This window comes from Stigmatopora argus, chromosome 17 (assembly GCF_051989625.1).
Source record: "Stigmatopora argus isolate UIUO_Sarg chromosome 17, RoL_Sarg_1.0, whole genome shotgun sequence".
Classification (NCBI taxonomy): Eukaryota; Metazoa; Chordata; class Actinopteri; order Syngnathiformes; family Syngnathidae; genus Stigmatopora; species Stigmatopora argus.
Genome location: NC_135403.1, coordinates 14,955,023 through 14,968,782, shown reverse-complemented (window position 1 = coordinate 14,968,782; position 13,760 = coordinate 14,955,023). Strand labels below are relative to the sequence as shown.

Below are 13,760 nucleotides of genomic sequence, written 5' to 3'. Positions count from 1 at the left end.
ATCCGAGCTCCCGTTCATTTGTTAGCGTGGTGTTTAATGGTACAAGATCCTATTGGCACCGTCACATCACAGCAGCATGCAACAAACTACATCTCATCTAAAACATGGACATTAGCTACTGACATCAAATATTTAAAAACAGGGGGAAAGAGCATCTCTAAATGTCACAATTACAAAATAATATTAAAATAAGGTATAAAAAAAAGACAAAACATCCATAAAAACAAACATCAGAGTTCCTTTTTCACCCCCGAAAACGACAAGCGGGCGAGCGAGTGAACCGCTTGGGAAAGAGTAGAAAAGAAGCAAAGGTCACGGTCTCAGCCGGGCTCGACAGCGCCCCCCGGCGTGGTGAAAAGGCTTTACAAAATTGGAAAAATGTCCAAGTGGTGAGCTACAAACGTTTTCAATAGGATAGCCAAAAATGTGCCGCTTACTGCAAAATGTAAACAAAAGCAACAAAGAGGCGCTAGCGCTAACCCTCAAAAAGTTCCTCCGGAGCGGAGCCTCGGAGTTCGTCCGCGCCCGCCTCTTTCAATCAAAAAAATGACTAAATAAAGATACGAGACAGAGAACAACTAAGGCCCCTTGGGAGTCAAAAGAAAGAGGCACCGCCAGTGGAGTTATCAAAAGTGTCTGTGAAAAAAAGTGGACCAAATGGAGGGGGGAAAAAGAGGGAGCTAGCCGAGTTAGCCGGGCTAGCCCGGGCCAGGCTAGGTCGGGTCGGCGCTACATCATCCTGGACGACGTTCCGGACGGGAAGTGGTGTTGCTTCTGTCGCCGCCCTGGTTTGGCCTTGTTACACCTCCTGCGTGACAGGCGACAAAGGCACGTGTCAAAAAAATGGCGGACCAAAGGCTAACTTATTATTAGCATCCCCAATGGAGATGGACCCGTATGGCTTCACTGAACGGATACTATATTTGGTATTGGCGCATCTGCCGAAGTCAAAAAACGGCCTGGGTGCGAGACTAGCGGCGGAAGGACTAGCGGCGGGAGGGCTAGCGGCCGACGGGCGCTTTAGCGTCCCCGGCGACTACCTGGTGAAGCACATGACGAGCGCCACGATGATGGCAATCTGCACGGCGCCGATGACGCCGGCGATCAGGACGTAATGCAGCTTCTGGCCGCTGGGGACCACGTAGAGGATGTTGAAGTCCAGCGGACGCTCGCACCGGGGACCGCCGTACGACGGCGAGCACCTGCGGGCGGAGGCGACAGAGATCAGCTCGCCGACCGTGGCTGGATTTGGGCCGACGGCCGTACCTGCAGGCGGGCCGCTCGTCCCTCATCTCGCACTGGCCGTGGATGCAAAATAGGGCGCGGTCGGGCGGGCAGGGGGCGGAGCCCTCAGCCGAGCCGTCCCCCTCGGCCAACGTCTTTCCCGAGGCCTTGACGCCGTCGTCCTTCCTGCTTTTGTCTGACGAGAGCGACGGCGGTGGGCGACGCCCGTCTGGTTGGCGGCGGCGGCGGCGGCGAGGGCGAGGGCCAGCTTACCCTGGCAACGGCCCACGTGGCGAATGTCTATCTTGGTCTGCTTGAGACAGGAGGCCTCGCGCACGTGGCACGGCGTCTCGTAGGTCACGCCGTCGTTGCCGCACACGGGGTTGTCGTTGTGGCCGCTGCACACGATGTTGCACATGCAGCTGCCCCGACGACCTCCCTTCAGTCACGACCCCCTTTTTTTCTTCCCCGTTTGTCCCCGGGACGTTACTCACAGCGTGTCCTCGGAGTCTTCGTCGCACTCGGCGCCGTACTTGCAGTTTCCGCATTTGGAGGTCTTTTTCCCGCGGACGCCACCCGAACCTTCCTCGTCTACGCGAGAAAGACGCCGTCTTTAGATGGCCGTCGTTGTCGTGATTCGTTTTTAGGCAAAATATGCGGATCTATTTACGAGTAGTACGCGGAAAAGAATGACGGCGGACGACGTACCTCCTCCATCTCCAGATCCCGAGCCTCCATCTGCCCATCGGAGGGAAGCAAACCGTGAGGCTGCGCTCGCTGGCTCCCTCCCTCTCTCCCTATGTACGGCGCTTACCGCGGTCGCAGGCGCCCTCCGCCACCGTGCCGATGGCCCGCTGCTTTTTGCACGCCGCTCGCCGCAGGAAGCACTCATTCTGGTAGGTGTCGCCGTTGGAGCCGCACACGGGGACAAACTTCTTGGGGCACTAACAAAAAAAGCCAAAGAGGTCAACAACGAGCGTCCGGCCACGCCCCGCCCCCGTCGGCGCCGGACTTACGTGGAACTGACACACGCATTTGATGTCGGCGCCGTTCTCTCGGCACGTCCCGCCGAATCGGCAGGTGCCCGCGTCGCAGACGCGGAGGTCGCTCTTCTTCACCGACGCGTCTGGAAGAAAGGTGGGCAAAGGCACGCTGAATACGCGGGGCCGTCCGTATCCGGGAGGGGCCCGCGCGTCCACAGACTGGTCCCAACCGCACGTGTAGCTAGCTCGCTAGCAAGGATGTGGAAAATAACATCCAGCCGGCCCAGACGAAACCACACGGAGGATCTCGGCGGTCGTCGCCACGACGACAACGCGACAACAGGCGCGGAGGCTAGCCGCCGACGATAGCGCTTCGGCGCCATTGAAGTGGGGGGGCGGGAATTCAATTGAATTGAACGTCTATTGCCGTCCGTGGCGGGCGACAACTTGGAATCGATCGGTGGCCATCGACGGCCACCGGCGTCCAATCCGGCCGGTCCGGATGAGCGGACAACGATCGCCGTCGGTGGCGGCCGACGGGTTAAGGTTAACAGCCTGTATTGTTTATTCCTGAAAGCTAACTGCACTCAGAGGAGTTCAATCATTCAGTACCATTGACGACCGGAGGTGTCCAATTCATTTCGAGGAGGAGGAGGAGGAGGAGTCAGGAGAACCCACCCGTCCCACTCGGAATGAATTGGACGTCTGCGGCCGCCGAAGCAAAGTAGGTGTGTGCGCGTGCGCGTGCGCGTGCGTGTCACCTGGACACTCTTGGTCCTTTCCCGGTCCACATTCGACGGTGGAGGTGGAGGTGGAGGCCAAGGGAAGCAGCTGTGCGACGACCAGGACGAAGAGGAGTAGGGGAAGGAGAAGCAGTTGGAAGGAGGCCACCGGACGGGCCATGATGGATGACGTCAGGCGTGGAGGAGGAAGGAGAGCTTTTGTGCAAAAAGAAAAAAAACGAAAAAAAAACGCTGTCTGGTGGCGGAGAACAACAAAGATGGCCTTCAGCGCCTCATGTCGACCATGGGGAGAAGCAGGTACGAAGAGGGGAGCGATGGCCGGGACGGGAAGGAACCAGACGGAACGGGACGGGACGGGGCGGGACGGCGACCCCCACGTAGACTCGCACGCTCTTCTGGAAGTCCTCGACTAGCAGCGTTCGCCGGCAGGCTCCATCCCCCCGGAGCCGCGCTGCGAGCTCAAGAGGCGGCGGCGACGGCGACACGAGCTCTACGACATCCAAGCGAGGATCCCGATTTCCGAGTCCGAGCAGATTAGGATTAGGATTAGGATCCGGATTCAGATTGGTTTTTCTCCACGATCGCTGGCTCGCTGGTTTGCTGGCTCCTTCTTCTCTTGGACCTCCTCCTCCTTTTTCGTCTTCTTCTTCTTCTTCTTCGAGCGATCTCGTCAACAAAGGCCCGGCTGGCTCACGTGACCACAGCGACACCCCGCCCATTATATTCCCAGCGAGAGAGAGAGAAAGGGAGGGGGGACAAGTATTCGGTAGAGTGACGTCACGACGTTGTCTCACTCCAGGTGTCCCATACTTGAGTCCATCCCAACTAACTATGGGAAGGAGCCAGGGTACACCCTGTTAACCAAACGCAGAGGATTATTAATCGCATTTATTTATTTTAAAAAATACAATTTTTCCACATGCGACGATCTACGAACATGCGAAAAAGTTCCAGCAGAGGGCTCTCTGCTCGCAGCCGTTCCATTCAAAGAGAATTCGCAAGGCAAGTTTGGATGACAGACAGAAAGCATCACAGCATCAGACCACGATTCCGGTTTGACTGCAAGTTTCGATCATCGTGACGACTTGCATCCAACGAGCGAGGCTTTCAATTTCTTCATCGATTGCCTTTAACGAGCAATTTTCACACCGCAAACGGGGAGGCGGCCAAGGACGCTCCCATCCCATCATTCTTAGCCTTATTGATCCATGCGCGCGCGCGCTCTCGTTTTGTGATGTTAAAGCCTTAAGAGCTCGTTAGGAAAGTCCCTTGACGTCGACACGGAAGGAGAATCTTTCTGTACCGCGAGTGGACGGCGCTAGACGTCCAATCCATTAGGACTGGGAGGGAGGGGAACATTTTTGTAGAGCTGGAGCAAGATATATTTATTCATCTCATTCATCAATTCATGTCGTCAGTAACAAAACAAGCCCATTTTGACCCAATTATCGTGAGCAAGTGCTCCAAACTGTTTCCGTCAAGACTCGTTTCTGAAAGCGAGCCAGTTGTCAGTCAAAGCTCGCACACTGGCAAAAATGGGCGTGTGACAAAGGTGTGTGCGTTTGTGTGCGCCCGCGCGCGCATCCTCTCACGCCGTTGTTGTCAGACGAGAAGTAAAAAAAAAAGAGTAGCCTGGTAGCCTACGTCGTCCTTAATTTTTCCGGCCGCCGGTACGGTCCACATCGGAGCTCCTCTTGGAGCGGAAAAAGTGGAGCGCCGCCGAAGTGCACGTCAAGATGTTTGGCGATGGCGAAGGCGATGGCGAAGACGGTTCGGTATCGGCGACATCGGCGACATCGGCGACCCCGAGCTCTTATCGTCCCTTCTGGACTTTTCTGGCACTTTTCTCCTTGTTGGACCCCGGCTCGTGCACGCCGACGCCGAGCGACAGGAAAGGTAGGACAGGACGCTCGCCCCACTTGTCCGCCAAATCAGGTCAAAGAGACGGCAAGACGCACACGCACGTCGATGTCGCGCCGCGCCGCGCCGCGCCTCCAAGTCTTCCGGTGTTTGAACTCGCCACTCGCGTTTTACCAGTTTCTCGAGATCCAAAATGGGCTCAAGAGACAACTGGTAGAATCTTGAAAACCTCGACAGCCAGCGAACGCACTCGTATCTCGAGGCAGCTTTGACGGCTTTTGATGGATGACTTTTATGTGTGTGGAGTTGCTGCTCTTTCTCTTATTTTTCAAACGGCAAATAGAACACAAATGAATCTATTGGATTGACTCATTGTGGTTATTTTGGAGAGAAAACATGTATTGCTTAAATGAGATCACATATTCAGGATTCCACTTTACGTATTTTCTAACCTATACAACGGTTTAGTTACTATGAACATTTTCTCCTCGTCTTGACAATTGGCGTTCTTCTGCGTATGCAATTCTTGGCATTGTCTGGCGACCGGTCATTTGTCGGACAGCCGCTCCATTGTTTGTCCTCGTATCGGATGGGCACCTCGTTAGTCTCGGCGCGTCCTCGCTTTGGCTGGCGATAGTGTGTCACCACACAAACATTTTTAACCCCTCCTGGTGACCTTGTCAAAGCATCCTTGAGCCGGATATCGAAGGCCGCGTTGGCGCCTCGTCGGGCGCCACTTTTTGTGTCAAAACCTGCCTCCCTCCGGGCGCCTGTACTGGCATACGAGTTTAAAGTGGATAGCTTTTATGCCCCACGTGAAGAGTTCCTATAGAAATACCATTTGTCTTTGTGTATTTGTGGAGTTGGAGTAGGTCAAGTGGGGGGCTTTTTCATTCATCTGGATCCGGTCGGTCCGCCCACGGCCGCAACCTACGGAAAGAAATGATTGACATGGCGTTGGGCTAGGGCTAAAGTGCTTTTATTGATTGCACTTTAAGCAAGTGGGGTCGCCTCGGGCTCACGGCAAAAAGGACAACACGGTGGCCTTGTGCGCTAATCTCCCCGCCTCTCTCGCGCACGTACGCACACGCACGAACAAGCAAGCGTGCGAGGAATGTGTCATGCGGCCGAAAACATTCACCGGCCCGATTCCCACCCAAACACGGCGACGTGCCACTTCTTCACAACGCCACTTGGGAGGCTTAGGGCTATTTGTATTTCGATTTGGACGCTGGTGGGCTAGCCTTTAGCACGTGTGTGCGTGCACGCTTCCCGGCTAGGCCCACCAAACGCTCACTTTGTTCACTTTCGCAATTCGCAACCAGTTTCTACACGTCAGACGAACACACACACACACACACACACCCCTCCGTGCAGAAAGTGAGAGTGTCTGCGCCCTCATATCTAAAAAACAAGCGCTCCTTTATTCAAATGGTCTCATATGTAAATACATTTTTTGTAGTAAATAGTTCAAATGTATTGAACTCCCCACTCAGGTTGTCGCCATCACCAAATTCCGTCGGCCGAACGGTGCCCGATTCGCACGGACGGACGGGGGTTGTGTGAACGTGGCGGTGGTGGTGATGACCTTTGACCTTTCCCGGGGGCGCTCGATCATGTCGAAACCTGACGACGGGCGCGCGCCGACCTCCGCGTTCCCGGAATTCCGAAGCGAGAAATCCCTCGGGGCGCCCGTGAATGAAAGCGCGAAGGAAAGCGGTGAGCGAGCGAGCGAGCGGGCCGTCGCGCTTCCGCGTGACCGGAATCGGGTCATTCCGTCGGCACGGAGAGATGTAAGGGAGGCCAGGTCCCGTCTTCGGGGGTGTGAACACACCGTGCTCCCGGTGTGAGGGTTAGCATTTAGCCTGAGCGTCCCAGGCCGAAAAAGAAGAACCTTCTTGGCCGTGGACGTGCTAAATGCTACGTGCGCGCCAGTTGAGGTGGCACTCCAGTCCATCTTTGGCCAATCTGGACTGGAGTTCAGTTGCTGGCTACTATGTAACGCCTGCGCTAAGATGTGTGCGTCCAACCCTCACGCACGGGGGAACCCAACCACTTTTTTGTCTCAGTTGACGGGGATAGGCGTCCGATCCGTTGGTAATGGGACGGGCGCGACGGGATGTGACGTGGACGGCGGCCAATGACGTTGGCTGCCTTTTGTGCGTGTGTCATCAGTGTGCCAGGGCATGAGCAACCAGCTGACTTTCCTGGGAACGCCGGAGAATCACTACGACAACATGTTGCGCATGTACGCCAACTGCTCGGTGGTTCTGGGCAACTTGGAGGTGACGTACGCGGAGGAGCACCACGACCTGTCCTTCCTGCACGTAGGCCACGCCGTCCGTCGCACTTTGCCAAACGGGGGCGCGTCTGGAAAGGAAGCGGAAGGTCGCAAAAGCGTGACCCCGACCGAGCTCGGCCACTCGGCCGGTGGTTTTGAGCACGCCAGCTTTGGGTGGCCCGAATGTGGGTGACCTCTAGGAAGACCTTTCCAGACGCGCCGGCGTTTCCCCGAGCCGCGCGCCGCCAGGTACGACGGCGGGGCCTCTGTCGCACACGCTTTGTCTTCAGTCCATCCAGGAAGTGGGCGGCTACGTGCTGGTGGCCATCAACGATGCCCGGACCGTGGCCCTGCCCAAGCTGAGGCTGATCCGAGGTCAGAACCTCTACGAGGGCAAATACGCGCTGCTGGTCGTGGCCAACTACAACCGGAGCAAGCCGCCCGCCGTGCCCAATATAACGGGTGGGCTGTCCCAGCTGCTGCTCAGCAACTTGACCGGTAAGGCCAGCCAGGCCAGCCAGGCCAGGCTACTGGAAAGTTTCCCCAATTGTGGAATGTTCTGCACGGGCTCCCAATAATTAAAAAAAAATGTTTCTTAAGGATCCGGAATCATTCTGTTATGATTAGCCTCGACACACACACACTTTAGATTTACTGAAAAAAAATAAGAACAGGAAAATCCTTACAAACTAAGACTGGGAAAAAATGAATAAAACACAAAGTTACACAGAAACAGTTTTGGACGCTGGTGAACACGGAGACGCCGGCCGATAGCGTTTGCACCGTGCTAGGGTTAAACATGTGAATGGAAATCAAATGAAAATCAATCCAAAAATATGCTTTAGAAATCCTCCGAGGAGGCGTGAAGATAAGCCACAATCCCTTTCTGTGCAACATGGACTCCATCCAGTGGGGGGACATCGTGGACCAGAGCAGCAATCCCAGCATGCTTCTGAAAATGGAGCCATCGGCACACACATGTACGTAGGCTCTCCTTCTCCTTCTCCTTCTCCTTCCTCTTCCCGACCTTCTCCATCTGTTTCACCCTCCCGACTTGTCCAGGCTCGCCTTGCCACCCCACTTGCGTCAACGGCTCTTGCTGGGCGCCCGGACCCCAACACTGCCAAAAACGTGAGCAGCCATCGAGTGCCCCCTGGGGAGAAAAATAACGTAACGGCGTCCTCCCCGACGCAGTCACCAAGCTCTCGTGCGCCGAACAGTGCAGCCGAAGGTGTCGCGGCCCCAAACCCGCCGACTGCTGCAACGAGCACTGCGCGGCGGGTTGCGACGGCCCGCGGGCCACCGACTGCCTGGTGAGCGTCCGCCGCCGTCTTTTTGGGGTGCTCCCGCCCACCCCGTTTAACCACCGCGCCGGTGCTGCCTCGTCAGGCGTGCCGGCTGTTTAACGACGACGGCACCTGCAAAGACGCCTGTCCTCCCGAGAAGCTCTACGACCTCAAGACGCATCAAGTGGTCAACAACCCCAAGGCCAAGTTCACCTACGGCGCCACCTGCGTCAAGGCCTGCCCGCGTAAGACGCCCGCCGCGCACCGTAGCGACGTCGCGCGTCCGTACGGCCGACGGTACCCCGTACAGAGCGCCGCTCGCGTCTCTAGACAACTACGTGGTGACCGGGGGCTCGTGCGTGCGGACCTGCGGCGTCGGCATGTTCGAGGTGGACGACGACGCCGGCGTCCAGCGATGCCGGACCTGCGAGGGTCCCTGCCCCAAATGTACGTACGTAGGCGCGGCGAGAAGCGGCGGAGCGCCGGCGGTTACCCGGGCAACCCGGCCAGCCTCGTCTGTGCTCCTCTCCCGACCAGCGTGCGACGGCATCGGCGTGGGCGACCTGGTCAACACCATCGCCGTCAACGCCTCCAACATCGAGTCCTTCCGAAACTGCACCAAGATCAACGGCGACATCTTCCTCATCCAGACTTCCTTCAGCGGGTCGGTCCAAAACCAACAAACGCGGCCCTTTGCCGTTAGCCTAGCGCTTGGCATTGGACTTTTCCCCCCTTTTTGCTTCCGACGTGTGTCGGGAGCAGAAGTAGCCTCGCCCGCCGCCTTTCCGTCTTAACGCTTGCTCTCCGCAGAGACGCCCACGACAAGATCCCGCCCATGGACCCGGCCAAGCTGGAGTACTTCCGAACCGTCAAGGAAATCACAGGTAGCGCCGATGGCCAACGAGCCGGCGCTAGCCCAAGCCCGGCGGAAAATCTCCACGTTTGGCGGTTGCAGGTTTCCTGCTGATCCAGGCCTGGCCCGAGACCATGAGCTCTCTGTCCGTCTTTGAGAACCTGGAGATCATCCGCGGGAGAACCACGCGAGCGTAAGCGCGGCCGTTTTTCATCCTACGGAGCACCGGCGGCCGCGTCCGACGTGTTTGCTCCCTCAGACAGCACAGCCTGGCCGTGGTGAGGGCGTACAACCTCCGCTGGCTGGGCCTGCGCTCCCTGAAGGAGGTCAGTGCGGGAAAGGTCACGCTGAAAGACAACCCCAAGCTCTGCTACACGCGCAGCGACCAGTGGACCCGCCTCTTCCGGTCCAAGGACCAAAGCGTGGCCCTCAAAAACGTGTCGTCGCCCCAAAGTTGCCGTGCGTGGACGCGCCCGTCGTCGTCGCCGTCGTCTCGGTGGCCGCCTTGGCGATAACGGCGCCCTTTGGCTCCTCCCCTCGCAGAAGAACAAAACCATACGTGCGACCCTCAGTGTTCCCCAAATGGCTGCTGGGGGCCCGGGCCCGCCATGTGCGTCTCCTGCCGCCATTTTGAGCGAAAGGGGAGCTGCGTGGCCTCGTGCAACCTGCTGCGAGGGTAGGACGCCGTCCTCGCCGCCCACCCGACGGAACGTCAGCCCGCTTGTCGCCCGTCCGCAGGGAACCCCGCGAGGTGGCGCCGAACGGCGGCAGCTGCGTGGAATGTCATCCCGAGTGTCTGGTCGCCGACGGGACGCCGACCTGCCACGGAGAGGTCGAGTACCGGCCGGGTCTTCCTTCGCCCCGCCTCTTTTCCATTTATTGCCGGGGGCGAGGGAGGGGCTCTGGAAAGTGACGGCGCCCGCCGCCGGCCTCCCGCAGGGTCCCGACCGATGTTCCCGCTGCGCCCACGTCCAAGACGGCCCCCACTGCGTGCCGCGCTGCCCTCACGGCGTGATGGGCGACGGCGACGCCATCATCTGGAAATACGCCGACGACCGAGACCGCTGCCAGTCCTGCCACCGCAACTGCACGGAGGGGTAGGCGTCATCCTCCTCAAAATAGTAGCGCTGCACCGACACCGGTAGCGCTAGCTTGCGCCGCGGTACCGTGCTGACTGGAAAGGATCTATCGCTCCTTTGAGCGCCGATGTCGCTGGAATGTCATAAAATACTTTGAGTTTGAAACTAGTGCAACTGAACAGAAGATAACTGGAAGCCCGTGTTTATCCGCTTGTCGTCCGCAGGTGCACGGGACCGGGATTGTCGGGATGCGCCGGGTAGAGTGACCACGTCGACGACCACCACCACCCGCTCTCCCCCCGGGGAGACTTCTCAGAGACTTTTTCGCTTTTGCGTCCTCAGAGCGGCGGGGGATTCCACCCTGGTGGTGGGCGTGGTCAGCGGTCTCCTGCTCGCCGTCATCCTGTCGTTGGTGGTCTCGCTCTCGCTCAGGCGGTGCTACATCAAGAGGCGGAGGACCGTGCGCCGCCTCCTGCAGGAGAGGGAGGTGAGCCAGCCGCGTCCGGGACGCCGCCCTTCTTTAATCGCGTCCGGGACGCCGCCCTTCTTTAATCGGCGCCGTGTGCCCTAATCCGCGTCCAGCTGGTGGAGCCGCTGACCCCCAGCGGCGAGGCGCCCAACCAGGCTCTGCTGAGGATGCTGAAGGAGACGGAGCTGAAAAAGATCCGGGTTCTGGGCTCCGGAGCTTTCGGGACCGTCTTCAAAGTCAGGCGCCGGCCGGCGCCGCCACCGGGTCGCTTAGGGTGTTAGCTAGCGCCGAGCCCGAGCCAAAGGTGCTTTTGTCCCTCCAGGGTTTGTGGATCCCCGAAGGTGAGGACGTGAAGATCCCGGTGGCCATCAAGGTTCTCCGAGAAGCAACGTCGCCCAAAGCCAACAAGGAAATCCTGGACGTAAGCCGCCGTCTGGTCCCGCACGATGATTGTCGGCGTGTACATTGTTTTTTTTTTTCTTCCCCTGGGTTGCCCTCGACGGCGCGCAGGAGGCCTACGTGATGGCGAGCGTGGAGCACCCCCACGTGTGCCGCCTGCTGGGAATCTGCCTGACGTCGTCGGTGCAGCTGGTGACGCAGCTGATGGCGTACGGCTGCTTGCTGGACTACGTGCGCCAGCATCGAGAAGACGTGGGCGCTCAGTGGTTGCTCAACTGGTGCGTCCAGATCGCCAAGGTAGGCCCGAGCCAAGCTAAGCTACCTTTCGGGCGCTGGGGCAGCCGTGTCATTTCTCGGCGTTCGCCGTCCCGACCATGACGTGGCTTCAGCGCTACACTACTTTTTGACGCCGAACCGCTTTTGGCAGGGGATGAGCTACCTGGAAGAGCGCCACCTGGTACATCGAGATCTGGCGGCCAGAAACGTGCTGGTGAAAACGCCCAATCACGTCAAGATCACCGACTTCGGCCTGGCCAAGCTCCTGACGGCCGACGAGAAAGAATACCACGCGGACGGGGGCAAGGTCCGTGCCGTGTCCCCGGCCGGCCGGCCGGGTGTGCCGCCGCCCTCGGCCGATCGGCTCGCGTGATGCCAATCGTTTGCCTTGGCTCAGGTTCCCATCAAGTGGATGGCCTTGGAGTCCATCATTCAGTGGACGTACACGCACAAGAGCGATGTTTGGAGTTACGGTAGGTTGTCCGCTCCCGCGTCCGCACGTCCGGCCCCCTCCGTCGAACCGTGGGCCGCCCCCCCCGCCAGGGGTGACCGCCTGGGAGCTGATGACGTTCGGGTCCAAGCCGTACGACGGCATCCCGGCCGGGGAGGTGGCGTCGCTTCTGGAGCGCGGCGAGCGCCTGCCGCAACCGCCCGTCTGCACCATCGACGTCTACATGCTCATGGTCAAGTGTGAGAGAGAGCGGAAGACCGGCGCCCATGACCACGACGACCAACGAGCGTGCGCGCTTTAATAAAAACAATTGCGTCCTCAGGTTGGATGATCGACGCGTCCAGTCGCCCCAGCTTCCGGGAGCTTATCGTGGAGTTTTCCAGGATGGCACGTGACCCCGGCCGCTACCTGGTCCTTCAGGTAGGTTAGCGTTAGTCTTGCCACCGTTTTACCATAGGCACTGGCACTGGCACCGGCACTGGCACCGGCGCCCCTTCAATGGGATTGGACGTCTAGTGCTAAAGTTATTTCAAGCATCAAAAGACCTCACGTGGCCTCATGTCGGGAAGGTTAAGGGGGTTAGGGAGGGTCAGCTGACTGTCTTTTCAACTGTGCCAGTGCGACCCGCCCAGCCCGTCCGACGGCAGGTTCTTCTCCCGCCTGCTCAGCTCGGACGATCCCGACTATACGGTGGACGCCGAAGAGTACCTGCTCCCCTACAAAGGCGTGGCCCGCCCATGCGGCGCAACGGTACGGACCCTTCCCCGCCCCTGTCTGGGTCCCATTCGCCGCTTAGTTTGTATGTGCGCAGGCTCATCCCGTACGGGCCAACAGCGTAGCCATGCGCTATATCAGCGACCCCACCGGAACCGCCGCGGACAAAGACCACCTGGAAGGGCACGGTAAGGATCACCTGCAATAGCAGGCCACCTTGTTGCTACGTTTGGCTGAAAATCTGTGCGAGGAGATTGTTTTCTTAAACGATATCACCGAATTTAGTACGCGGTCTGATCCGGTCCGGTCCGAAAACCACTGGCGCTTGAGGCCATCGTGGAATAATCAATAAGGCGCCCTCCCGCATTTGTCGCAGAGTACGTGAACCAGGCCGAAGGCGGCGCCGGTAGCTGCCGATCGGACTTGCGCAACCCCAACTACGAAGACTTCCATCCGTTCTGGGACCCGGCCTCGCCATCTTGCCCACGGGACAATGGAAAAGTGGGCCCCCGCATCCAAGAGGGCCCCGAATACTTAAACACGGCGCAGAACTCGCTGCCCCGCATGGCCAGCCTGGACAACCCGGACTACCAGGCCGACTTCGTGCCGAGGGCGGCACCCACGAACTCCCTGTTAGCTGCTGAGAACCACGAGTATTTGGGCCTGACCGCGGAGCTGCAGACAACTGCCTGCTAGGGAGCGCAAAAGAGTTGTTGTTGTTGTTGTTGTTTTTTAATCTCAGAAGTGAAACCAAAACACAGCTAAGAGAGAACAAGGACGAATGAAGAATCATTCTAGTCGCACTCACACGTTCACGTCTTTTTTAAATGAATGTCGAATGCTCTGTATTTGCCTTTAGCTTGTAGCTTTTTAATTTATGTGAAATCGTTGTTGCTGTTGTTGTTGTTGTTGTTGTTAGAAACGTGTTTACAGTTTCCCTTAATGAGCACAGAACAATTGGACACAATTAAGCTAATGTCCTCGTAGTAGCCCTGCATTGTAAGATACTTCATACTTCTGGACTTTTATCAAATGACTGTGACACATTCATTCATTTTCCGTAGCGCTTATCTCGACTGTGATTCCCGTGAAATAAACAAACAACTCAATTGTAGGCGAGCTATATGCTTTTACTTCAAGAC

At 58.0% G+C, this 13,760-nt stretch overlaps 2 protein-coding genes across 3 annotated transcripts; one reads left to right on the top strand and one right to left on the bottom strand.

Moving 5' to 3' along the window:
* Positions 1 to 13: 13 nt before the first annotated feature.
* Positions 14 to 3,663, bottom strand: LOC144091784 (tomoregulin-1-like). The gene is made up of 9 exons (XM_077624420.1): positions 2,969 to 3,663; positions 2,241 to 2,350; positions 2,039 to 2,168; positions 1,933 to 1,962; positions 1,719 to 1,815; positions 1,498 to 1,646; positions 1,267 to 1,420; positions 1,041 to 1,202; positions 14 to 808 (listed from the first exon to the last, which is right to left on the bottom strand). The coding sequence occupies exons 1-9, from the start codon at positions 3,108 to 3,110 to the stop codon at positions 730 to 732; spliced, it is 1,053 nt and encodes a 350-aa protein (XP_077480546.1). The 5' UTR covers positions 3,111 to 3,663; the 3' UTR covers positions 14 to 729.
* An 848-nt stretch (positions 3,664 to 4,511) lies between these two features.
* Positions 4,512 to 13,732, top strand: LOC144091774 (melanoma receptor tyrosine-protein kinase-like). 2 transcript variants are annotated; one of them, XM_077624395.1, is made up of 27 exons: positions 4,513 to 4,846; positions 6,986 to 7,137; positions 7,382 to 7,589; positions 7,937 to 8,071; positions 8,154 to 8,222; positions 8,286 to 8,404; positions 8,481 to 8,622; positions 8,708 to 8,824; positions 8,915 to 9,041; positions 9,188 to 9,261; positions 9,333 to 9,423; positions 9,490 to 9,689; positions 9,774 to 9,906; positions 9,969 to 10,062; positions 10,170 to 10,327; positions 10,534 to 10,566; positions 10,652 to 10,796; positions 10,892 to 11,014; positions 11,101 to 11,199; positions 11,289 to 11,474; positions 11,605 to 11,760; positions 11,851 to 11,926; positions 11,997 to 12,143; positions 12,227 to 12,324; positions 12,523 to 12,654; positions 12,716 to 12,806; positions 12,995 to 13,732. In XM_077624395.1, exons 1-27 carry the CDS (start codon positions 4,687 to 4,689, stop codon positions 13,312 to 13,314), a joined length of 3,585 nt encoding a protein of 1,194 aa, XP_077480521.1. In that variant the 5' UTR covers positions 4,513 to 4,686; the 3' UTR covers positions 13,315 to 13,732. The 2 variants fall into 2 exon arrangements, with proteins under 2 accessions (XP_077480520.1, XP_077480521.1); XM_077624394.1 differs by having other exon boundaries at positions 4,512 to 4,846; positions 8,708 to 9,041.
* Positions 13,733 to 13,760: the final 28 nt, after the last annotated feature.